At 47.2% G+C, this 23,888-nt stretch overlaps 1 protein-coding gene across 1 annotated transcript in view; it reads left to right on the forward strand.

The window, feature by feature from the left end:
- Positions 1–6,981: 6,981 nt before the first annotated feature.
- Positions 6,982–23,888, forward strand: part of LOC309572482 (uncharacterized protein) — a 31,606-nt gene continuing 14,699 nt past the window's right edge. Inside the window, exon 1 of the mRNA XM_082280804.1 lies at positions 6,982–7,029. Coding sequence (XP_082136930.1) covers positions 7,027–7,029 — 3 coding nt within the window. The 5' untranslated portion in view covers positions 6,982–7,026. The remainder of the gene's footprint in view (positions 7,030–23,888) is intronic.

Raw genomic sequence — 23,888 nt, forward strand, 5'->3', positions numbered from 1 at the left:
TGCATGGACACTTCCACATAAATCTCTATATATTAATCAGGTGGGAATAGGGCTTAAAAAAACATGTATTCAACAGGAAGAAAAGAATGTGATGTTGTACTGCATTAGGTATATCAAATGTAATTTTTGCAAGTTTGGCTGAGGGAAATCCTCCTAAAAATGTAAGAGCTTACTACTATTCCACTGAAAATTCCACCACTGAGTTGCCAAATGCTACTGGTGAGCAGGAAACAGGTTGCTTTAACCACAGTATGTATCATTAAGGGTTAGTTAACTGCTTCAGAGAATATAACCCCTTTAGTATAGCTCCTTTTTTCCCCAATACTTATTCAAAGGAGCTTCTTGCTTATGCAAGAAATCTGTATTTTATTAATCCCAAATAGAAGGATTTTAATGGAATTGAACTGACTTTTAAGCTATATCCTTCTGTCTTTTGAAAAACAGTATATAAGCAAATAGATGTGAAGCTTTGAGTCATGTTTTGCTGCAGATATTCATGTGAAATCTTGAGCAGGAGATACACTGTCGAGATTTTTTTCTTCTTCATTCTTTGGTTTGTAGCTAATGCCATAAACAGTAGTTTGTCTTGCCTTTTGCTCAGCTGACATTATTTACACCCTCAGTGAAACTAAAGTAACATCCGAGGCAGTCTTGCCTGCTTTTGCTCTTTGAGACTGGCCATTCCTGCCCTCAAATTCCATCAAAATCAGGGAAGGTCAAGGAAACCACCACTGACATGTGTGAAGCCCACACCTTTCTGAAGCTGTGGCATGAGCAGTCATTTTCCTTGACACCAGTCTGGATTGCAGCTGTAAACCGAGCTGGGAAAGCCCACCAGCTTCCCCCAGGCCCACATCCACAAGTTCAGAACCACCTCATCCCTAGAACAGGCAGGAGCTTATAATCAAGTGAGCTGTTAGGCAATGTCAGGCTACAGGATGTGGGTAAATAAAAATATTATTTTACCACCTTTCATGGCTGACAGGCAGGGACTCTCCAGACCTTCCCTTACCCTCGTGCCTCTAACAGCAGTCTTTGTCTCAAGACAGTCTGTAGCCTTGTCCATTTGTTTGAATTTTCCTGGCAGACCCTGTAAAAAAGGGGGAATTTAGCTGTGTAGGACAATGGCCTGACTTGCACATCAGGCCAGGCACTGCAGTTACTTTGGAAAAAATCTGTACAACACACTAAATGGGCAATTCACACTTAATCCATCCAATGTAGACCTTCACTGGAACTGGTACATAATTCATCATGACAAAAAACTATCCCTCCATGGCTCATATGCAGGTATCCATTTGTACAAAGAGTTCTTACTGCTTTTTGTATGAACAAAAAAAAAAAAAGTGGATGAGGTTGAATAAGGATTATAAAGATACATCATTTAACTGGATTATTTTGCTCCTGGTTTTACTCCTTAAGAGCAAACACAGCATTGTGTCTAGGTCACTTGTTGGCTGCAGGTTATTTGGGATTCCCAGGAGAAGGCACTTGAGAAGGAAATGGGGGAAGCCTGTTTTGGTCTGTGCTTCCCTTGCAATGTTCATGCTCTTTGACAATATGAGTTTTGCCCCAGAGCTACTGTTATTAACCCAGGTTATGTCAGCAGTGTGGATTTATAACTAGTTTCATGCAGAAAAGCATTTCTAGCCATACCACTTGAAGGAATTTTTCAGTTCTGTATTTTCCTAAACTTTCCTGCCACAGCCACCTGGACATCTCCTTGAAGAAATTTCAGGAAAGATCCCAGAAATCAGTATTTGTCTGTGTGAAGCCCATAGTTTCTTGAACACCTGGGATAAATGATGGCTCTGCCACACAACAGCAGCAGTTCACCCTTATAACTGCATCCACAACTGGCACTGAAGCACATTCTCAGACTAAGACAGACCCAAGCTCGCTTCCACAAATGAAGAACTTCCTGTAAACAAACCAAGAAACAAAAGCTAAAAATACTCCTCCTCCCTAGCTGCTGTCATGTGGGGAAATCAGAGCATGAGATACACCTTAATCTGAAGCAGGGAAGCTCCAAGCCCTAACTCCGAGGGATGATTTGCACACTTAAAACAACGTAATATCCCACTGCATCCCTTCTGCCCTACTGGACCGAATCCAAAGGTGTGGCTGTAGGGGTATAGAACCTCTGTCAATCATACAGCTGCATTCAAGATTTTTTAAAAAAAATTTTTTAAAAAATATTGTGCAACTGTGACACTTTTTCCTCTCTTACCTCAGCACCTGCTGTATCTCAAGGTGCTGGCACCCACAAAAGCAACAAGAGCACTGCGGTACCAAAGGTGAACTGAGGCCAGGGGAGGGTCTGCACTTCTCTCAGCCTGCTGCAGTGAAAATGCAGTGCTGGAGGCTGGGACACTGCTCCCTGCTGAGGAAAAGCTATAAACAAGGGGCAGGAAAGGAGACGAGTGGATTTCAGAAGGGCTGTTACCACTGGATGTTCACAGCGAGCCTTGGAGGAAATGAAGGAAACGGCCAGGACTGACTCACCGGGGATGGGTGTTTTACTTGCTGCTTGTGTAAACTTACTGTGCTGCAGCTTCCAAGCTCTCTCCTCTGCTCCCTTCCATTAATACCAAGGTTTTTCATGCCATATACACAGGTTTGCATCTGCTTGGATTAAGGTTCAGCTGCTGAACATGCCTAGGGAAGCAAACTGGCTTTCCAAGGAGAGTTCAAGCAGATGATTTTAATTTTAAGAAGATCCTTAAACAACTCTCCTCCTCTGCAGGATTTGTGGTATGTCAGCAGCTGAACCAAGTTACTGCCAAGTTCTGTCCTGCTGCCTGCCTGGATTTTGGCATGCCCAGCTGTGTGCTCTGCATATAGAACTAAACCCAGAATAGTGTCTGCTGCAGAGCAAGAGGATGTGACAGCACAGGACTTGAGCGGGACGGGATGTTTATGAGGAGGATGTCGGAGTGGGAGGAGTGGGAGGTTAATGTCCCAGCTGCCCCTCAGCATGACGATAGCACAAGGCACTGCAGGAAGCAGGAGCACTTCAGGGTACAGGGCCCTGCTCTTGGTGCTGCTGGGTCTCTTTGCAGGGAGGGGACATAAATCCAGGGATATATATATATATATATATCTACACCCCAAGGAGGTATGTCCTTGAAGGGAAAAGGGTATACCAGGCACTCAGCTGCTGCAGGCCAGACTTTGGTGGGCTAAGAGACAGTGCAGTCCAATCCACCTGGGATACTCACAGCATGGGACAGGACCTCTCCTGCTCCCACTGTGCAGGGTTCCAGATGTGTTTAGGCACTCAAACTCTCTGTGCAGTGGGCAGAGAACGCAAGGTATCTCAAGACATGATTCAAAAAACCAGACAGAAAACTGCCTCTGCAGCTGCTGGTGGTGCCAGTGACAGGGGGAGAGGTTAATCCCACCTCAGACAATGAGTTGCCCTTTTCTGGATAGAAGAGCAGCAGTTTTCCAGTCAGGATGACCAACTCCAGCTTGCTGCCAGCTGCTAGGAACTTAGAAAATGCAGTGGGAAGAAGCATTGGCTATTTATGTCATGTCCCAGAGGTCTGACACCAACCTAAGAGAGACATGATCCAGAGTCTGCTTCTGGGAATTTGAGGCATCCCTTTCCTCGCTGCTGACTGTAAATGCAGTGATGTGGAATGGGAATCTCAGCTGCATGAGCTGATCCACTCTGCTGAAAAAAGGCACCCACACGAACAAATTAAAGGAGTAACTGAATCAGAAGGCAGCAGCAGCAAGCATGAGGATGATTCTGTGGCTGGCTGGGGAGAGCTCTCAGTGTGCCACATCCGAGGGGAGTTTTCCTCCCCTGGGTCTCGCAGGGAAGGGAGGGTTCCGGATTGCCTGGGTGTGGGCTGCAGGGTTTCTCTGGTGGTTGAGCCAAGCTCCCTCTTTCTTATTTGCTGAAATCTTCAGAGCACATCCTGGAGGATACACACCTGCAAGCCTCAGGAAATGATTAGGGAAAAAAAAAAAAAAAAGACTTAGCAAAGAGACAACTCTGGATATCAATTTGAGGAGACAGAATATATAAAATAGGTAATGCCTTCCTTAGCCACCTGTCTAAAATAATTCTTTGCACACTTTGCAATTTTAGTGAGCAAAGATCTATATATACACCATGGCAAAGTGCACCCTCACATAAATCCTGTATCCCTTTAAGCACCTGTGTACCTACGAGAGACGGAATGCCCAGGAACTGTAGCTGTGGAGTCAGCTTTTTAATGCAGCCCACAGAGTTTTTCTACCCATGTCCTGATCAATTTCTTATGCATTCAGGTGTTTCATTGATTTACATTTATTTGATGATCTTGAATGTAATCTTGCCTGTAATCCTGTAAAGCCTGGGACAACCCAATACTTTTCCTTAAACCCCTGGCTGCCTGTTGGGAGGAAACACAGAGGTCAAGTTAAGGAGTGGGAAAACAAGAGACTAGGGTAATGAAGGAAGCTTAAAGAATAAAAAGCACCTCTGATTCTTAAACTGGTTCAGACACCTGGGCTGGTGGGTCAGGTGCACTCCAGAAGCAAAGCAAACAAGTGCTATGTCCAAACCTGAGAGGAACACAGTTATTACAAAATCACTGGTGAGAGGGACCCACAAGGATCATCCAGTCCTGGCCCTTGCACAGCACACCGCAACAATCCCACCCTGTGCCCAAGAGCGGTGTCCAAACACTCCTGGAGCTCTGGCAGCCTTGGGGCTGTGACCACTGCCCAGGGGAGCCTGTTCAGTGCCCGACCACCCTCTGGGAGAAGAAAATTTCCTAAAATCCGACCTAACCCTCCCCTGACACAGCTCCAGCCGTTCCCTCGGGTCCTGTCCCTGGTCACACAGAGCAGAAAGCAGTGCCTGCCCCTCCTCCTTCCCTCCTAAGGAAGCTGCAGAACTGCTGTGAGCTCTGACCTCAGACTTCTTCAGGCTGAACAAACCCAGCGACTTCAGCCGCTCCTCTAGGACCTTCACCCATATTCTTACTATTGAATTAAAAAAAAAAAAAAAAAAAAAATTGAGGAAAATACCTTCCGCTCGGACGTGTCGGGGGGCTGTGGCCGGCCGGGGCCAGGAGCGAGGCCAGAGCCGCCGTGTCCGCCGCGGCCCCTCAGCCGCCCTGCCCTGCCCTGCCCCGCCGCGGTGCCGTCGGAGCGCGGCCGCCGGCCCCGCACGCCAATCAGGGCGGCCCGCCTGCCTTCCTGTAGGTGTGCCCGGCTCACCTGGAGCCGCGCTCGGCACTCATGACATACCTGCGGCCCCGCGCAGGGCGGCGGCGAGGCGGCGGCCGAGGGGCGCCGGGAGGGGCTGCGCTGGCCCCGGCCCCACGATGTGAGCCCGGCGCAGGTAAGGGCGGCCGCCGGGGGCGGCGTTGCCGTATTCCCGGGAGAGGCGTTGCTGTATTCCCGGGATCGCCGTTGCCGTATTCCCGGGAGAGGCGCGGGCCTGGCGCCGGATCCCCGCGGAGCCCGGGCCGGGACGGACGGAGGGGCGGCTGCCCCGCGGGGCCGGGGCGGGGGCGACGGGCGGGCTCCGGGAGCGCGGGGCGGGAGGGTGGGGGGGGACGGGACAAGGGGGAGAAGGAAGGGGAGGGAGGGCGGCCGACCCACCATTTTAGGACCCGAGGGGGACGGGAGGAGGGATCTCCGGGGAACGAGAGCTCGCCCCTCCCGCGGCGGGCCCGGTGCGGGTGCGCGGTGCGGGCGCCATCGGGGCGCGGAGCCTCCCGGGGTCGCGGCCGCCGCGGGGGCGCTGCGGGAGTCCCGGTGCCCTCTGAGGGGGCGGCGAAGGGGGCTCCGGTCCGCCCGGCCCGGGGCAGCCCCTGGGGGCCGCATCCTTGGCGGGGGCTCCGCGCCCCGACGGCAGCGCCCGTCCCGCCCGCCGGCCCCCGCTCCCCTGCCCGCTGCCGTCAGCAGGGAGGGCCCGGAGCGCAGGCCCGGTCCCAGGCTTGGCTGCCAAGCGGCAGCAGGAGCCTCTTCCCGCAGAAATGGTGCCTCCCACGCAGGAGCGAGATCCCACGGTGTTCGCCGGGTTTTCAGCTCCCGCCGGGAGCTGCGGCCCGGGAGTCGCGGGGGTGCTGTGCTTGAACTCTGGACACCTCCTTGTTTTCTTCCTTGCCTCGTGACTTTTATGGCCTGTCACGGAGGGAAGGCAGAGGAACGAAAGGCGAGATCCCTGCCTGCTGCTCGCTTCCTGCCTCCTTCCTGCAGCCCCGGCCACCGCAGCAGCTCTGATGGCAACCCCAGCGCCACAACCAGCCTGCCAGGGGGGGAATCCGAGCTCCCACGGCTCTCACCTGACCCATCGTCCTCCCAGAACCCATGCTTGTCCTTGCTTGATGCTTCGTTTATTCCCAGATATTGGCTAAGACTGCATCAAACCTGGTAGGAATTACGGGGTCAGAGATCTGAGCTCAACTCATCAGTGTTGACTTGTTGCAGATTTTGCCAGGGTGCTGCTGGATGTGAATGCCAATGCTGGCTTCTCCTGGAGCTGGGTGCCTGTTCCTCCTGGACCAAGCCACATGTGTAATGTGTTGTTGGAAGTTTCGTGACCTGATTCCTTGGTGTTTTGGAGTTTCTCATAACCTAAACGACTTGGAGATGGCTTGGATAAGGGCAGAGTCCTTTTAAAGGGTTGCACCTGAGGGAGGTGGCTTGGTTTGGAGGAATAATGTATGGGTGACCCAGATTTCAGAATTGCACCTGAATTGGACGAGGAGGAGGGATCCGTAAATCAGGCTTGAAGTTGTAACAAATCTGAACTCTTCTTAGTTTTTGTTAATGTTAGGAGCAGCTCAGCTGGCTTCTGTGTAGAACCTCGTTTTGCCAGCTGGTGATTTGAGGGTGGCATTTGTCCCATCCTGTTTGTATAGCAGCCTCATGGTCTGGCTAAATCTCAGTGGGGTTGTACGGTCCAGTCACTCGTGACAGCAGGCGACTGGGCTTGAGATTGGTGCTCCTGTTCTCTGAAATAGTGGGACACAAATACTTCCTCTGGGAACCTCTTGTGCATCCTGATAGATTTTGATGGTAAGAGTCTGTTCCATGGGCCTTTTTTTTTTTTTCCATTTCATCCTGCTAACTTTAGATGGATGTTATTGCGCGTGTTCTGTTGAGTCTTATCCTTTCTTATGGTTCACTTATTTCATGTGCTTTATAGCAGGAAAGAGCCAAATTATGCTGTAGTTTTTGATGGTTTTTTTCTTCTTTTTTTCTCTTTAATGTATTCTACTTTGGAGTCTTGTTTAAAGTGGGCTGTTTTATTTAATTAGTTTGTATTCATATAACATTCACTCTCCATAGTCATTCCAGGCAAAATTTAAGAAACAGCCCGCAAGGGATTTCAAATTCTTAATTGGAATCACATTTTTTTCCAAGGATGTTTGATTCTAAAAGTTTACTGTGCTTTCCGTCATCTGGTATCTTTCCAGTTGATGTTGTTTGCTTAGTTACTGCTTGGCTAAATTATCCACAGCTAGTTTATTTCAGTAGTCATGCCTGGGAAGTTTTGCAATTCCTTTCCGCTTTGCAGCTCCTCACTGAACTCCCGTTGAATCTTTTAATGAAGTACTCAGAAGTGGCTTCAGTGCAAATGCAGTTGTGCTGTATTGTTTTGGCACTTGGGCTCTACAGAGAGGTTATTTCCCTCTTTCCTGAGGTAATCACACAGTTGATGCTCAGAGTATCAGCCAATTGGAGACAGATACCTTCACCTGACCCCTGGCAGGTATTTACATTCCCAGCTGGTTATCACTGCATCGAATCCCAAATTCTACTAGAAAAGTACCCAGTCTTGATTTCAAGATATCAAGTGATAGGCTGCACTGGTTCCCCAGGTAAATTATTCCAATGGCTGATTACCCTCGCTAATTTCTTATCTCCATCTGTTCGGCCTGGCTCCTAACCATGAAGTCTTGATGCAAGTTTTCCTGCCAGATGACGGAGCCTGTTGCTGCCAGAATGACATGTTCCAGCTAAAAGATGGCCTGCTGTACTGCAAGTCCATGGCTGTTAGCTGTGCTGACCTCTTCCTTCTAGGAAGAGGCAGCTGTGGAGCTGGAGTCTACGTGATCAGTGTGGTTTAGAGCAGCGGTGGAGGGTGCTTGGCCTGGTGTTTGTGGCCAGGCAGGGCTTCCCAGGAATTGTGATTGAATAACTTGTGTTGCTTGGAGTTGGGCTTCACTTGATGAGCAGCCCAGCAGAACAACAGGCTGCTTCTGAAGGAACGATCCAGTTCTCATCCAGTCGTGACTGCAAGCTCCTGCTGCTTCCCTAGGGTCGGCTCTAGTGACCCAGTGGCCTCAAATCAGTCCAGTCACTGCTCCAACTGAATATTAATCCCCTTCCCTAAACAAAAATATATGGAAGTTGGATCAGCCAGAGAGATTGCTGAAGAAGTGTAGCATGACACTGGGCATGAGAAACATGGTGAGGGACCACTTCTTCCAACAGCAGGATTATGTGCCAGAGGGAATCAAACATTTAGTTCCTACATTTCTGGGCTTGGATAAACAGGCTGTGGTTGCACAAATCCTCTCAGCTGGCACTGCTGTTGAAAGAAGCCGTCGTGCCTGCCTGTTGTCATCCCTGCTGGTTCCCTGTTGCGGTTTGTTGTGAGACCACACATAAACCTATGCCACCAGAAGAGAAAGAGCAGAGGATGGAACTCCTTTTGGCAAGCTGAAGAGTTGGTGAAACTAAGAGTTGTCACAAGCACACCTTACCTTAAATCTTCATGGAAGGTGATGTATCTTTTTGCCTTCCCTCTGCAGCATATGTGTGAGAGCAGCTGCCCTGATTTACTCAGTAGTGCAGGTTAACTCTGTTGCGTGGCTTGGGAGAACTGGGTTTAACCAGGACTGGGTTTAGATCAGCGGCTTTTATGTCTTTGGTCAAGAAATGTGTGTTGAAATTTGTTGTGTGGGAAAGCGCATTTAACGTAAGAAAAGGAGGTCTAAGCCTTGGCTGTGACACGCTGCCACCTATGAAAGGTTCGGTGGTGCAGAAAAGTTCCAAGTTAATGCATTCATGCATTCTACATGTGAGTTCTCAGTGGTGCTCAGTGCTGAGCAAGGTGGGGTGCCCTTTTGGGAAAGCTTCATTAATCTTGTCTCTTCCATTAACAAGGGACTCCAGCTTCCTTGCTATTTCAGTAGAATTGATTTGCTGAGACAAAACCCATTCCCCATTTATTATTTGGAACACCATTCCTTCAAGTCCCATGCAGAACACTGCAGGATGAGGAACAGAGCCTGTGGTGGGGACTTGTTTTGACCTCATGTTTGGGGGGTTGGATTAAAAGTGAGATGAAGTCAAAGAAGAAATTCCCATGACTTTAGTACAAGTTCAGTGCGAGGTCAGGGGGAGGGCTATTGGTTTTGATAGTGGAAAAAATTTAGAAGAGGGAAAGTTATTATCATGACGTATACAAATTTATGTAGATAAACAGACACATATGTAAATGTGTACAAAATAGAGGATGTTCTGATGCTGGGAGAGGTTGAGGAGGAGTGGCTGAAGAAACTGTAATTGGATAGCACACGAGGAAGGAACTGAGGTGGGAGGAAGCACAGGACCCTGCTGCCGGGAGAATACTGCATTAAAGCAGAGCTGGCCATAAATTCCCTTCCTGAAAACATATCCTATTTGCAGTGTCACGGAGAAGTGTGTGACATTTGGACACCAAGCCACCGTTTTGTGATCTCAAATTGAACACCCAGGTGCAGGCAGGGGCTCAGTGTGTGAGGTTCACTGCCCATGGCCTTGCTGGTGCTCAGAGTCAATTAAGCACTGGGGTTCCTGGTGCTGATCATACACAGAAATTTGCAAATCTTTACCTGGGCCAGGCTGGGGTGGTGCCCAGTGGGACCCACGTGCTGGATGATCCCCTCCATGGGCAGAGCAGAGGTGTGCACTGGTAGCAGACCCAGCCTTGCACAGGGTGTGACTGGAGGAGGAGAGGGGAGGGACAGCTCCTGCTTCGTCAACAAGTCCAGCAGTAGAGTTTATGAATCTGTTCAGGTTGTGGAAGCCCAGGGATAATCAGGGGACACAAGTGTGAGTTACAAGCAGACCTGTAACTAGTTGGACATGGTCCCTGTTCCCATCTGCCACAAAGTGGCTGCCATGGCTACACTTGCATATTCACTTGGTAATAGAAATTGATGCACAAAGCAGCATTAAGCTAACACAAAGGCCACTAGTGGGATGAGTAGAAGAAGAAGATTCTTTGCCCATGACCTTGCTGGGCAGCTGCAAAAAATCAAGATGTGTAAGCTATATAGTATGTGTGTTTACACTCACATTTACAGGTGTAATGATCAAAAATGCCTACAGAAATTGTTTGAATAGCTTAAATCTTACCTGGGCCCTTAAATCTTCACTACAGATTGCTGTCCTGTGATGAGAGGCTCGTGGAAACTTGGGAAGAGTACATGGGAAGAGTATAGCTTTCACAGCAAAAGAAAAGATGCCATACCAGTGCCTAGCAAAGCTCTGCTGCTGTAGCAGCAGATATCTTTAGTGGGTCTGGGCTCCAGACAAAATCCTTGTATTAAGCCTGAGTTTAGATGCAGAAGTTTTGCTGTAGGTATTCCATAGTACAGGCGACCAAGGGTAACTCTAGACCTGTGAAATGTAATCCAGCTGCAACATTTGAGTCACTCTCCTTTCTGAGGTACTCCGAGATCGCTGTCTGGTTTTACAGGTGAGGGCTGCCAGGCTGCTTGTGAAGTTGAGAAGGTGCAGTGTGTATCTGTTTCTGTTCTGTTGCTGGATTTAGGGGAGCAGGGATGTTCTGAGTATGCTGCCAGCTCTGCAGGACAGGAACAGTGTCTCAGTGCACAGTATTTAGAACAGTGAGGATTCAGTCCTGATGGTTGGTATGGCTCAAGTAACCCTTCTCATTGTTAGTTCTCTTCTTCTGTGACTTCTTTGCACATGAAGATATTTCAGGCTTGAGTCCAGATACAACAGAGCTGATAGAGTGCTTTGAGAATGATGCACTTTTCTCTCCTTTCTCCACCCCTGCCCACAAGACTGTAGAATATCCTGAGTTGGAAGGCACCCACAAGGATCAATGAAGTCCAACTCCTAGGCAAGGTGTTTTCTCCTGGAAAGGCATGTCCCAGGTATAGGCAAGCAGAATCCCAGGATGGGCAGTGGGAATAGCACTGGCTGCAGTACAACACACAACCCTGTCATGGCTCTATGCTGTGACAAGCCCTGGGGCAGAGAGAGAATGCTGTGGGGAGACAGGCAAAAGGAAGTGGGACTATCCCACTATTTTTACAGCAAATTATGGGTTGTGGCATGTTTTCTTAAGTGTGCAAGTGATTGAGGGAGATGGGTTTGCCCCTCAAGTCACCCAGTAATTTCTTAATAACTACTGGTGCTGTGTATGGGAAATACATGACTGCACTGTCACTCTCTTCTCATCCCTGGGCACAGCTGGGAAGAGGGAATGTTCTGTCAGGGCATTGTGGGGAAGGCTGAAAGGGAAGCTGTAAGGTGTTGCTGTAGGCACGGGGTGAACACTGCTTGTTTTGGTGCCATCTGGGAAGGCAGTTGTCCTCTGACACCACTCCTGCAGTTCACCTTGTCTTCCTGCCCCTGCACAATGAGTAAACTGAGCTGTTTCATTTCGGAGAGGGGAGAGAGAGGAAGGTGAGCAATTTGGAGGTATGCTGGAGCAATGAAATGTGCCTTATCCTGGAAGAGCAAGGCCAGGCATGCAAATTATGTCATTGTAGTGTGTGCTCTGTCACAAGGGAGGGTCAGGGCCATGAAAAGCAGCTAAAAATTGTGTCTGTGTCTATAGAAGAATCACGACAGCTGAGTTGCCCAGTGTCTGAGTTGTACCAGACACACCACAGACATTTTTCCTTCATTCCATACCAGTGTCATTTTTACCTATCCAGCTGCTGAGGGTGTGATAGCGTTGATATCAGACATGAAAATACGCATCCAAGTGTAAAAGGGAAAAGATGGATTGATTCTGGCTCTGGTAGTTCTAGCAAAATGGCTTTAGAAGAGACCAGAACAAGAAAAGGCGAGATGTACTGCCTTGCGTGTGCAGTGAAAACTGGCATGGTCAGAAATCTCATGTTCAGTGAGGCAGTATGGAAGCAAATTACCCTGAAATGTATTATAATTGTGTTTTACTAGAATTTTGCCTTTGAAAGCTTAATTTAAAAGGTGGCCTTGTAAAAGGTTTTGTTGTGACTGCTAGAAGAGTGAAGAAAGTGCACTGAAAGGGGAAAAAAAGGTATTAACTGATGTGGGAGACAAATACAGAAGTGTCAAGGAAAGCATGTACAAGAACACCAGCTTGGTTTTAAACTATGTTTTGGTAGAGAAATACAGTTTTGTGTTTAGTGGGAGCAAGAAATACCTGATGCTATATGTCCCAAGTTCATAAAATTGATAGAATTGGAGAAAGGGTCTACCCTGAATGTTGGCACAGTGAGAAATAGACAACTGTGAATATCTGACATGTGTGAGGTTATGGGAGTGGGGCTTTCACTGACTGGGCAGTGAGATCCCCTCCAGTACAAGTGTGATACCAGAATGAGCCAAAACAACCACATTGTGTGAAAGATTTCTATTATTTGTAGTAAACAACTTTACAGCACAAAAGGAAAACATCTTAGTAATGTGTTTTGTTATCTGGAAGAACTTGGAGGCAAAAAGACACGGAAGGAAAGAACAGAGTGAGCAGTTGATATATTTTTGTTGGGGAAGGGATTGCTTAAATAAGACTTTGCTTATGGTTGCAATCAGATACGGGGTTTATAACAGGGCTTTGCATATTCAGTACACTGAGCAGCCACTCCCTGCCTAATCCTCAGAGTATGGCTGTGAGGTAGGAGGTACTATTACCCCAGCTGCACAGATGACCCTCAGACAGGCAGAAACTGCTGCAAACAGCTAGAATTAGGAACTGGAAATTCTTCTGGATGAGGGCACCATTCTTGGTTGCCTTAAAAATGCCCAAAACCTAGTTACAATCTAAGTCTTCTGTAGAGATTCCTTTTAATGAATGGCTGCAGCAGGGCACTGAAGGAAGGAGAGCTCCCAGTATCCTAATGTGTGTTCTCCCAGCCTGGATTATGTTACTGGTGATAACAGCTATCCTTTGTGGGCCCCGCTGGCTTGAAATTTCTGCACCCGTGTTTAACTGCTCATAGGCCATAGCTGTGAGGAGAGGCAAGACTTAAAATAGCAGGGTGCATCTTTGTCACCTTCTGTTAGGGCAAGTGCAGGAATAGGCAAAATGGGGTGTTGCCCATGTTTGCATCAAAAGCAGCCATGCTGTGTGTCCTTCTGTGGGTATAGCTGTAATTGCTGTACCTCCTAATTCACTGGCACACATGGAAAAGGTGAGGTGCTGGCTTCAGTAACAGGCAGCAAACATCTGTGCTGAAAGCTGTGTTCCTCAGGTGCATCAATCTGGCAGAGGTAAGACAAATTTTCCATACAGGAAGGTGTTTGGGAAGAGGACTCCAAGGAGGAGAGCTCTGGCTCTTCCCTCCTTTTTGGGCATGGTCCACTGGCAATCCCAACCCTTCCCCTTGAGGCGCTCTGTTGCTCTTAGCTTTCCCAAACTACAGTGGTCACACCACATTGTACTCTTTGCTGTTATGTCGTGATTTTTAAGCACAGCAAAGCATTTTGCCCCGTGCCAAGTCCAACAAACTCGTTTAGGTGAGGTTGGGCAGTGTCAGAAGGTACAGCTGAGAGCTGCCTGTGAGGCTGCACTGGCAGAACTCTGCTACATCTCACTGACCTTGGCAGAGATGGGACATTTTCCTGTTTATTTATGCCCCGCTGATCAAAGCGTGTTGCAGGTAATGGGAAGGCAAAGGAGCCGAGTCTCTGATTTCATTTGCCTGGTGCCTATGGCTTCCCATGGGAAGTCTCTCATGGATGGGAAAGTATGCACCAGTCCAATTAGAATATACCATGCACGCCTGCGTAGGCCAGGGGACGCGAGGACTTTGCATTCCTCAGCCAGAGCTGTCGTTTTGTGACCGTGTCATAAAAGAGGTGAAGGAAATTGTATCAGCTCGATTTTCCAGTGTTACTCATGGCCACTGTAAAGTTGCCTCATCCTCTAATTTCTCACCAGCACACTGAAGTCAGGAGCTTGGGGTGAATTTGAGGCACACAGACCTTATTTTACGCCTTGTCATCGCCATCTGATAAGGTGGGACCGGGGAGGGGAAGAGAGATGTGGTTTTACATGCCACAGGGCTGAGGAAAAGGAAGCCGGAGGCCAGTCTAGAAGAGTCAGAGTTGATGTCTTCAAAGACTACCAAAGGGCAATCTTAGGATCCTGATTGCTCAGCTAATATCTGAAGAGCCATGCAGCCATCAAGGACTGCTATTTTAGGAAATCTAGAAGGGTGGTGATGGGAAGCAGACTCTGCCCCCTCATTCATATACAGAAAAATTAAAGTGGAGGAGGGAAGGATTAAAATATCTCTAATAGTTCCTTATGCATTGAAACTTGTTTAATTATTAAAGTGGGAAAAATATTTTAATTAATGCATCATAGAAATGCTTGTGATATTTCTGAGCTGGTACAAAGTTAATGCTTTAAAGTAATCCACACTTGGAGGTGTATTGCACATGAAAGTATGTGGACATAATTTTTGCCCATTGACAAAGAAGGGGAAATAATACTGAAATAGGGAATATCAGTATTGTTCATCTGTGTGTGCTGTTTCTTAATTTTTTTTGAAGATTCTACCTGTAGGGCTCTACTTTTTCTTTTTAAATTTTTATCGTATGCTGTGTTAATGACAGTATTAGGAACTAATGCTAAATCTTAACTAAACATCTATGTAACTACTGTAATTACTACTATAAACTTTGAAATAAGGTTGTAGTAATTGGTAAAGCTGGTTATAAAAAGCATTTTCTAAGATTGATGTATATCAGTTACAGCATTTAAACCACTGATTTATACAACTTTTCATAGCTTGAGCTGAAAGACAAGGTCACAAGAATGTCTTCCCTTCCCCTTCCCTTTGGAGTGTTTCCATGCTAGACTTTGCAGGTTTGAGGAGGTTTCCAGGGCTTTTCCTAGGATCTCCTTCATGTTACTTGTTTTCAGAGTTGCTCACAGGGGCTGTCTCCTAACTCATCTCAATTTCATGCAATATTCCCTCAGAGCCAGCCCTTTCCTATGGGGAGAAGGCTGGCTGTGGGTTCACCAGAATGGCAGAGTCAGCAGCAATAATGAGACAAGGAAACATTAAACCATAAAAACAATGGCTCATTTGGAAATGGTTGTAAATCCAATTAGAATATCCTGGTTCTCTGGTGCCCACTTCTCACCTGCGAGGGCAGCAGGCATGTTCCTAGCAGAGAGCCAGGACTGAGGGTGTAAAACCCCCCTGCTCTGCTGCTGTTGGTGTGTGTGGGCTGCCGAGGGAGCACCTGGCTCTGTATGTGGAGTGCTTGGCACTCACACATGGAGAGACACCTACGCTGGAGCGTCAGGGACTGGCCTGTGGATCCTGGGTGTGGTTTCACCAGAACACAGGGCTAAGTCCAGGTTTCTGCTTTCCTGCTCCTGCTTTGCTGCCCAGCCCAGTGTTCTTGTCCTCTCATGCAGCTTGTACAGCTGCTCTGGGGTCCCAGCACAGGGAGGACATGGACCTGCTGGAGCCAGTCCAGAGGAGGTCACCAGGATGGTCTGAGGGAGGAAGCAGCTCTGCTGTGAGGAAAGGCTGAGGGAGTTGGGATTGTTCAGCCTGGAGAAGAGAAGGCTTTGGGGTGACCTCACTGTGGCCTTGCAGTGCCTGAAGGGAGCCCACAGGAAAGATGGAGAGAGACTCTTGACAAGGGCCTGGAGTGACAGGACAAGGGGCAATGGCTTCACACTGACAGAGAGGTTTACACTGGGAAGAAATTGTTCCCTGTGAGGGTGGTGAGGCCCTGGCACAGGTTGCCCAGAGCAGCTGTGGCTGCCCCATCCCTGGAAGTGTCCTAGGCCAGGCTGGATGTGGCTCTGAGCAACCTGGGATAGCGGAAGGTGTCCCTTCCTGTGGCAAGGGATTGGAATGAGATGGTCTTTAAAGATCCTTCCAACCCGAACCATTCTGTGATTCTATATACAACTGCTTCAGGGAGCTGTCAGGTTTATCTTTACTTATTTACCTTTTCTCCTGTGTCACACCTTTATGGCTGCTCACATCACTCTGCTCCTGGGTTGGTTTTCTTTGGCTCGACAACTCCCTGGGATGGTTCATACATGGTCATGTGTGCACTGGCACGAGAGAGATGTTGGCAGCAACCTGGATGCATAGTAAATTGGTCTGTTCTGGATTTTCAGGGTTCCACATCAAGTCTTAGTTGAAATTCATTAAGAACTGATTCCAGGTGGTGTGGGATAGTTTGTACAGTCAGCAGCAGAAGGCATTTTTCTTTTAAGGAATGGAATATAAATAAATGAACTTTGCAGAATATCTGCAAATACCTACATTGGGCCTGACAAATTTGATCATTCATCTTTGTTAACCCAATTATATCACAGTGTATTTCACTGCCCTTTTTTTAGTTTCTGGTAGCTCATGTAGCTCACTGTATCAGACCTAAATATTCTGCACTGTCATCAGTCCCAACCTTTGAAAAAACAGGGATCAGGCAGAGAGGGGAGGGGGAGTTGCCCTTTCTTTCCTTAGTCACAAATTAAGGTTTAGGATTAAGAAATTAAGATAAATCCAGACAGCGAGATCTAATTTTTGAGTCATACTTAGTTTTTCAGGCCTTTTCCACGCCCATTAAAGGCCATACATCCATTTTTTCTTGATTGTAAGCCAAAACTCTCACATAACCACGTGATTCTAGGAAGTGGGACTGTATGAGAAACAGAAAATGTTGTGATGTGCACAATAAACCTGTGCCGGTTGGCCACACAAGCCTTAGACCGTGAGTAACAACAAGTTTTCCGTGTGTTTGCATTAGTACCTTCCTATTCAGCACCCACACAATTCCTGTGGCTTTGGGTGTGTGAAGCTATTTTTCCACAAGGGAGAGGGAAGGGGTCCCCGCTGGTGTTTTCCCACATTTACATTTCTTATAACATTTTATTTATATCTGATACTTTTTGCTTCCAATAGCAAACTTGTCTCGTTGTAGCTTCTTCGATCTAAGGATACCAGTTAAATTTCCAAGAAAAAAATGGTTTGTTCCCTGAGAAGCTGGGTTAGGGGAGGGTTGTACCAAAACCTGTTTTTCCCACACACATCCCTACATCCCTTTTGGATGGATTTTCTTTTTTCTTTCTTTAGATGCAGTTTTCAATACAAAGTTCCATCACTGTTACAGTATTGCCAAGTATTTTTCATTATGATACAAATCTCATCACTTTTTCAAACAAATCTCAGTGCTGGAGTCATAAGGTAATTAAAACTGGTATGGGGAGCTAAGGCTGAAAGCATGCATTCTGAGGGCACAACACAAGGATAAATGTGTGATTTTGTTGTTGTGGTTGCTATCTCATGGGATTCTGAATCCAACAATTTTTTATTGTTCTCTCAATTGGTGGTGCAATATTGAAGGCAGAGCATGACACAGTTTTCTGCTGTTGTTAAGGCTGATGACATTGTGCTGTCACTACCATGGAATGATATACAACTGCAAGTTTATGGGTATTTTAGCATTTCTTTTTAGTTGCATAGGATGTACTTTATCTATTGTACAAAAGCAGGATTTTGCCAGTATATTTCTGGCTGGGTATATATCGGTGTTTAGCTTGTCAATTATCCCACAGTGCTAAAATGCTCCAGCTTTATCTTCTGTGGGGCTCTGACAGCTACCAGAAATCTGACAATTTTCAAGGTGGAACTTGATCTGGCTGTGAAAGAGGTTATATTACGTGTTTGCCTCAGACAGGATAACTTTGGAGGCCCTCTCTGCAGGGCAGGACAGTTTGTCGCAGTTCAGTTTGCTGAATATTGTTCATCCTTATCTGCTGTAGCTTAACTGTGCTCGGGATGGGTACAGGTAACGTGACAACAGCTGTGCTCACAAATGGTTCCACTGTGCAGGCTGGGCAAGGCCAAGCTTTCAAGTGTGTTTCCAGGTCCTTTGATGTTTCAAGGGCATTTGCATCTGTCAGAATGGTTTGGTGCAAACAGGAGCGTTCTTTAATCTGAGACTCAAAAACAGCAGCGTGGGATTCTTGCTCATGCGTCTGTAGCATAGTAGGAGACTCCGAGATTTCTGCTGCTAACTGGAGAATCTCTCCCATGAAGGTCCTGAATCATCCTGCTCAAAGACCAACTGGGAACTCCTTGAGTTTGTGGCAAATATGCCATCTAGGAATGTGTACAGCAAGCTGCTAGCAGACACTTCTGCATAAAATGTCGTAGGGGAAGTAATTGGGGAAGTTCTTGCCGCCTTTTGTGCTCCAGATGTTTCTGTCAGTTGTGTCTCCATCCCCAGAGTTTGTAGAGAGACCTGCACAGAGCAACTTGCAGTGACTCAGTACATTACTTTCACTGTGGGAGTTCTGCTGCTCTCCAAGTAGTGCCAATAATCTTTCTACTGAGCTCCAGCAGTGAGAATCATACACTATTCTTGTTTATTCTCATATTAGAAGACTGCTTATATATCAAGGCTTACCCATTACTTTTCTGAATATAAACTTAACCTCTGCTTAGAGTGAACTGAGTTTTTTGCTGTACAGGTGACCCCATTTTATCTTAAGAGTGAATCACTTTATTGCATCTCTGGGAGGTGCAATGTACAATCCAAGCTGCATTCTTTACTTGCTGTTTGCCAAATGTTCAGTAGCAATTTCCAAGATGAAATTTTGTTCAACCCAAAATCATATTTCTCTGACACTTTTTTTGTTAGCATTAAGTATTATAATCTAGTTCAGTAGAAACCAATGTAAGAAAAGTATGGAAAAGTATCCTTTTATTTTTTTTCCCCTCAGGTGGTGAGTCATTAGATAATTAATAGGCTCAGTGTATCTTGAGTGTGCCTACCATGAGTGAAAGCTGGTGAGATGCGACTGGGTGTGTTAAAACTTGGGCAAACTCTCTGCACTGGTATGACTGGGAGGTCTCACTCGTGTTTCTCAAGCTTCAGTAGCAGCTCAGATGCATTTTCCAGGAGGTCAGGTACTACTGGCAGCTCCTGATTCCCAGAACATTACCAGCACTGTGTAGCACCGCAGTAGACTCTACATTATTTTGCTTTTTTAGACCACCTTTCTTACTAAGTCCTTTCCTTCAGCAAAGCTCCTTCTGCTCTCCATGCCCTCAAAGCTGACTCCACAAAACACTGTTTCCCTCCTTCCTTCTTATCTCTAGCACCCTGTGTTATCTCTTCCTGAGCTCAAGAGTTTTGACCCCCCTCCTTCACCTCCCTTGATGGGTTGTACAGCGATAGAGCAGCCTGGGATGGTGTGTGAAGATTGGTGACTGTTTCTTTGCAGGGGAATATGTACAGTGGGAATCTCTCACGTGGAGGGACACGCAGCTGAGGAAGCCGGCCTAAGCATGGCAGGACTAGCTGAGGAAATATAAAAATTGAGGTTTGTGGCAGGGCAGGCTTTGTGTTCAGTTTCGTGGGTGTCTCATCAAACTGAAATCCAGTATGTGGCTTCCTGGGAGAGATGGTGCTGTCCTGCACACTGAGCTCTGGATTTTGTAAGGAGGAAGGCTGGCTCTGAGCTGATTCAAATCATAGAATGTTAAGGAATTGGAAGCGACCTTAAAGATCATCTAGTCCCAAACCCATCTGCTGTGGGCAGGGACCAACTTGACCAGGTTGCTCAGAATCCCATCCAACCTGGCCTTGAACACCGCCAGGGATGGGGCAGCCACAGCTTCTCTGGGCAACCTGTGCCAGGGCCTCAGCACCCTCACAGGAAAGAATTCTTTCCTAATATCTAACCTAAATTTCCGCTCTTTCAGCTCCTTGTAAAGTGTACCTGAACTGTGTGACCAAGATGATTAAACCAAGCTGAGGTAGCAGGAAAAGGCTCGGGGCAGCCTTGTTGTTTTTTGGCTGCGTGTTAGAGCCAAACATGGAGCTCTCTCCTGCCTGAGCTACAGCTCTTAAAGCCATCTTTAGCATTTTTACGCCAGGTTGTGGCTGCACCAGCCAAACTAGGGACTACTTGGGAAAGCCTTTGTTTTAATAAGAAAATGGGTGTCCTTGCCCATGCCGCTCAGACGTTGTCGTGAACAGGTTTCTCCCCTTGCTGCCAGAAGCTCATGGCTGCAACTGGGCTGGAGCAGCTCCATGCCCGCATGGCAGGGCAGGACTTTCTCTGCTGGGAGCGTGTTTGCAGCAGCCTGGGCGTGTGGGCTGTCCCATGGCCCGCGGCACGGGAGCAGGATGGGGAGCAGGGCCGAGGGCGGCGGGGCGGCAGCCGGCACCTCGCAGGGAGGGCCAAGGTGGCAGGCGGAAAGCTCTGTCTCTTCCTACTTTTGGGGGAGGAGGATCTCAGGGCTCCACTTGTGTGTAGCCTTGCTTCCTGGCTAGCTGAAGGGCTTGTCTGTGCTTGACAGCACTTGTTACTGCTCCTTTCTTGTTTGTTGGAGGAAGGGGGGAGGGAAGCTGAGGTACTTTCTATTTAAAACCAGAAGTGTTTGTCATCTCCGTCCAGGTGAATTAACCCACAGTGGAAGGAGGTACGACATTGATGTTGCCTTTCGTAATCTGGGAAAGCTGTGGATAGATTGTGCCCTCATGCTTTCACTGCTGTCCTGTTCTGCTCACCAGGCCACCTTCTGCACCCTTCCCCTCTCAGATTTTGTGACTGCAGCAGGACCAAGCATCACCCCTCTGTTTTCATGCTAGCATGTGGCCAGCTGCTCCCTCTCACTGTTCCAGCTTGGAGGGGTTCTGTGCATTTGCAAGCACCTACAAGCTGGGTGCATGGTAGCTGAAGTCCTGGTTTTCCAGGCCCTCTTGGGAGAAAAGCATGACTGGCTTTATCTCGACAGGGAACATCAATTTACCTTGTTTCATAGACAGAGCATATGAGGGAGTGATGGCCAGCCCAACATCTGATCCAGTGAGAGATGTGAAAGATCAGTAAGCCCCAAAAAGGGAAACCTTTGAGAGTTTGCATATCCTGCCTAGTGGCAGATGCTAGATAGGTCCTGTGTGCTGCTCTGTCATGTTATTGGCCCTGCTGAAAATGATAATTGAAAGTTTGCTTTGGGTAGCTGAGCTCCTGGGGGTCTCATGGGCCCTCTGCTGATGGAGCAGACCTGCATTGGGAGTTTAACATGGCAGTGCTCCACAGGCACACTCTTCTGGTAATTACTGGGCTCTTGTATGTAGCTGCTCTGCATGTAAAGGCTACAGGTGCTGTCAGTCTTGTTTCATTATTTCCTCTTCCATCTCCATGAAATCCTTATTGCAGACACCTGTCTTCTACTATGGTGCACCCAGCCTTTGACCGGGAGCTTAACAGTTTCCCTGGTGAGATGCATAAGCCCTCCCCTCCTGTCTCTGCAGAAAGTTTGCCTGCTCCTTCTCCTGCCTCACTTCCCAAAGCTCCTCTCTTGCTCTCCCTGAGGTGTGCAAAACACCTGGCAGTAATATGATGAGACAGATCTCACTTGGCAGCTTCCAGTGTTGATGTGCTGTGCACCTCCCTCTACCCTGCCTCCCAGTATCATCATGGAACTGCTCCAAATGCAGCTTTAAACTCGTCCTTTCACCTGTCCAAATCCTTGCAACAGAGCCATGGAAATGGAAACTGGGGTTTTGAGCTTAATAAGAGGAAATTCAGTGCTGTGTACATCTGTGAAACAGCACAGTGAGCAAGAGTTCTTCTTCCCCTGACAAAATGTGGGCTTGAGTTTGAGGACCTTACTATTCAGACCTTTATGAGCCATCCTATCTTTAGTAATAGTAAACCTTCCTTAGGCAGCAGCTTGTGTCTCCCTGAACAGTCTCTCTGCTCCTGGGGGGCCTGTTTTTGAAAACTGTCTGTATTAGGTATGAGAAGTAGTACTTTTCTAGGCCTCGAGCTGAGGAGACTCAGGTGGGGTAGCTAGGAGAGCCAAGAGCAGTTTAGCACAAGAGTGATGTGATGTGGAACCTTTGAAAAGACAGTTTAGCAGCATCCAGGTGGTTTAGTAGCAGCTGACAGCAGCAAGACCTGGTGAAAACCCCATGGGAACTCCATGAATGGACACATCTCTTTGAAACATACAGTTTGTTGAAATTGTAACTATTACAACTGCTCACTGCTTGGGAGGGAAAATCCAAATTGCTGAAAATCCCTGGTTTTGGCCTGGTTTTGTAAGAAAACTGTCTTTTCACTATAAACAAAAACTAAAGATTACATGAGAAAAAATACACAGGAAGAAGTTAACTGATAAGTTAACTCAACTGGCTAACTCAGTTATTTTCCTCATATTTTTTTAGAATTGAGGTTGTTCAGCCTGGAGAAGGGAAGGCTCCAGCGAGAGCTCATTTCAGCCTTCCAGTACTTAAAAGGGGCATATAGAAATAGGGAGAGCTACTTTTTACATAGGCAGGTAGTCATGGGACAAGGGGGATCTGTTTTAAACCACAAAAGGAGAGTTTTAGATTTGACATTCAAAAGAAGTTTTTTAATATGAGGGTGGCAAGGCACTAGCCCAGGTTGCCCAGAGCAGCTGTGGCTACCCCATCACTGGAAGTATTCTAGGCCAGGTTTTGCTCAGGGGCTCTGAGGAACCTGGGATAATGGAAGGTGTCCCTTCCCATGGCAGGGGGTTGGAACTGGATGATCTTTAATTCCTCTTCCAACTCAAACCATTCTATGATTCTGTGATGACAATACCCATGATGAAGGTGTATAAAGTGCTTCAGTTCTAACCCCAGAGCATGCGCTCCTTGCCTTCAGAGCAGGTGTTTTGTTTTACTTGACGCAAGGGAAAATAGAAGCTAAACCAGCTTTCAGGCCAGGTGTGCCCTGGCTGTGGAGCTAACTAGGACAATTAGTTCAGATGTTAATTATGCCTTTACTTCTTTTACTTTGTGTGGGATCAGAAGTTGGTACTTGTGACTACAGAGCCACTCTAGCACAAGGAAATCGCCACAGAAGAAAAGGGAGGGAGCCACAGTGGTTTGTCTCTTTCTCAGGTTTTTTCCAGGTAGAGATTGTGGGTCACAGTAGAAGCCAGAAAGATAAAAGTGGTGAATCAGATTCTTCCGTCCTTTCACAGACATATCCCAAATGTGCATTCCCTAGTGCTTTGTCATGTCTGAACTTCAAATGCAATAGTGGATGGGAAATTCCACTATATCCTTTGGGAAACTGTCCAACAATCCTGAGATGGCTTTTTTTGGTTTTTTTCTTTCCCCCTCCCTAAAAGAGGGATGACGTAGTTTCTCTTTATAGTCTGTAGACTAGTCCACACACACCAGAGCTACTCCTCTCAACCCATGTGGTTTACAGCCTTCAAATATCTTGTGTCATGTGTCATGTCCTCATTACCTGTTAATCAAATTCTTATGTTCCTGTGTCTTGTTAATTAATTTCTGTGATCATTTGCAATGAGGTCCAGACCTACACAGAGATCTGTAAAGAGAGCCATCAGCTCCAAAGAACAGGCAAAAAATCAGAGACAACTTGAAGACTCAGCTAGAGGAGGCCAGGAGTATTTGTCCATCATGCCCCAGGAAAATTAATGGAGATTTTTGATAGTTTTCTTGTTCTGTGGATGCCTTCTGGTACCCCCTTTTGGGTCTGAGGTAACCAGCCATGGCCACCACTTTTCATAAGCTGCCCTGCAGCTATTGCAGAGAGCTCAGCACCTCTGCTCTTCGACCAAAGTCACTTTGCATGTGAAACTAAAAAGACACCAGTGGGTTTGTTTTGGTGTTACTCTCATACTGCAAGCTTACATCTGGTG

This window comes from Coloeus monedula (assembly GCF_965178545.1).
Source record: "Coloeus monedula genome assembly, chromosome: 4".
In the NCBI taxonomy this organism is placed as follows: Eukaryota; Metazoa; Chordata; class Aves; order Passeriformes; family Corvidae; genus Coloeus; species Coloeus monedula.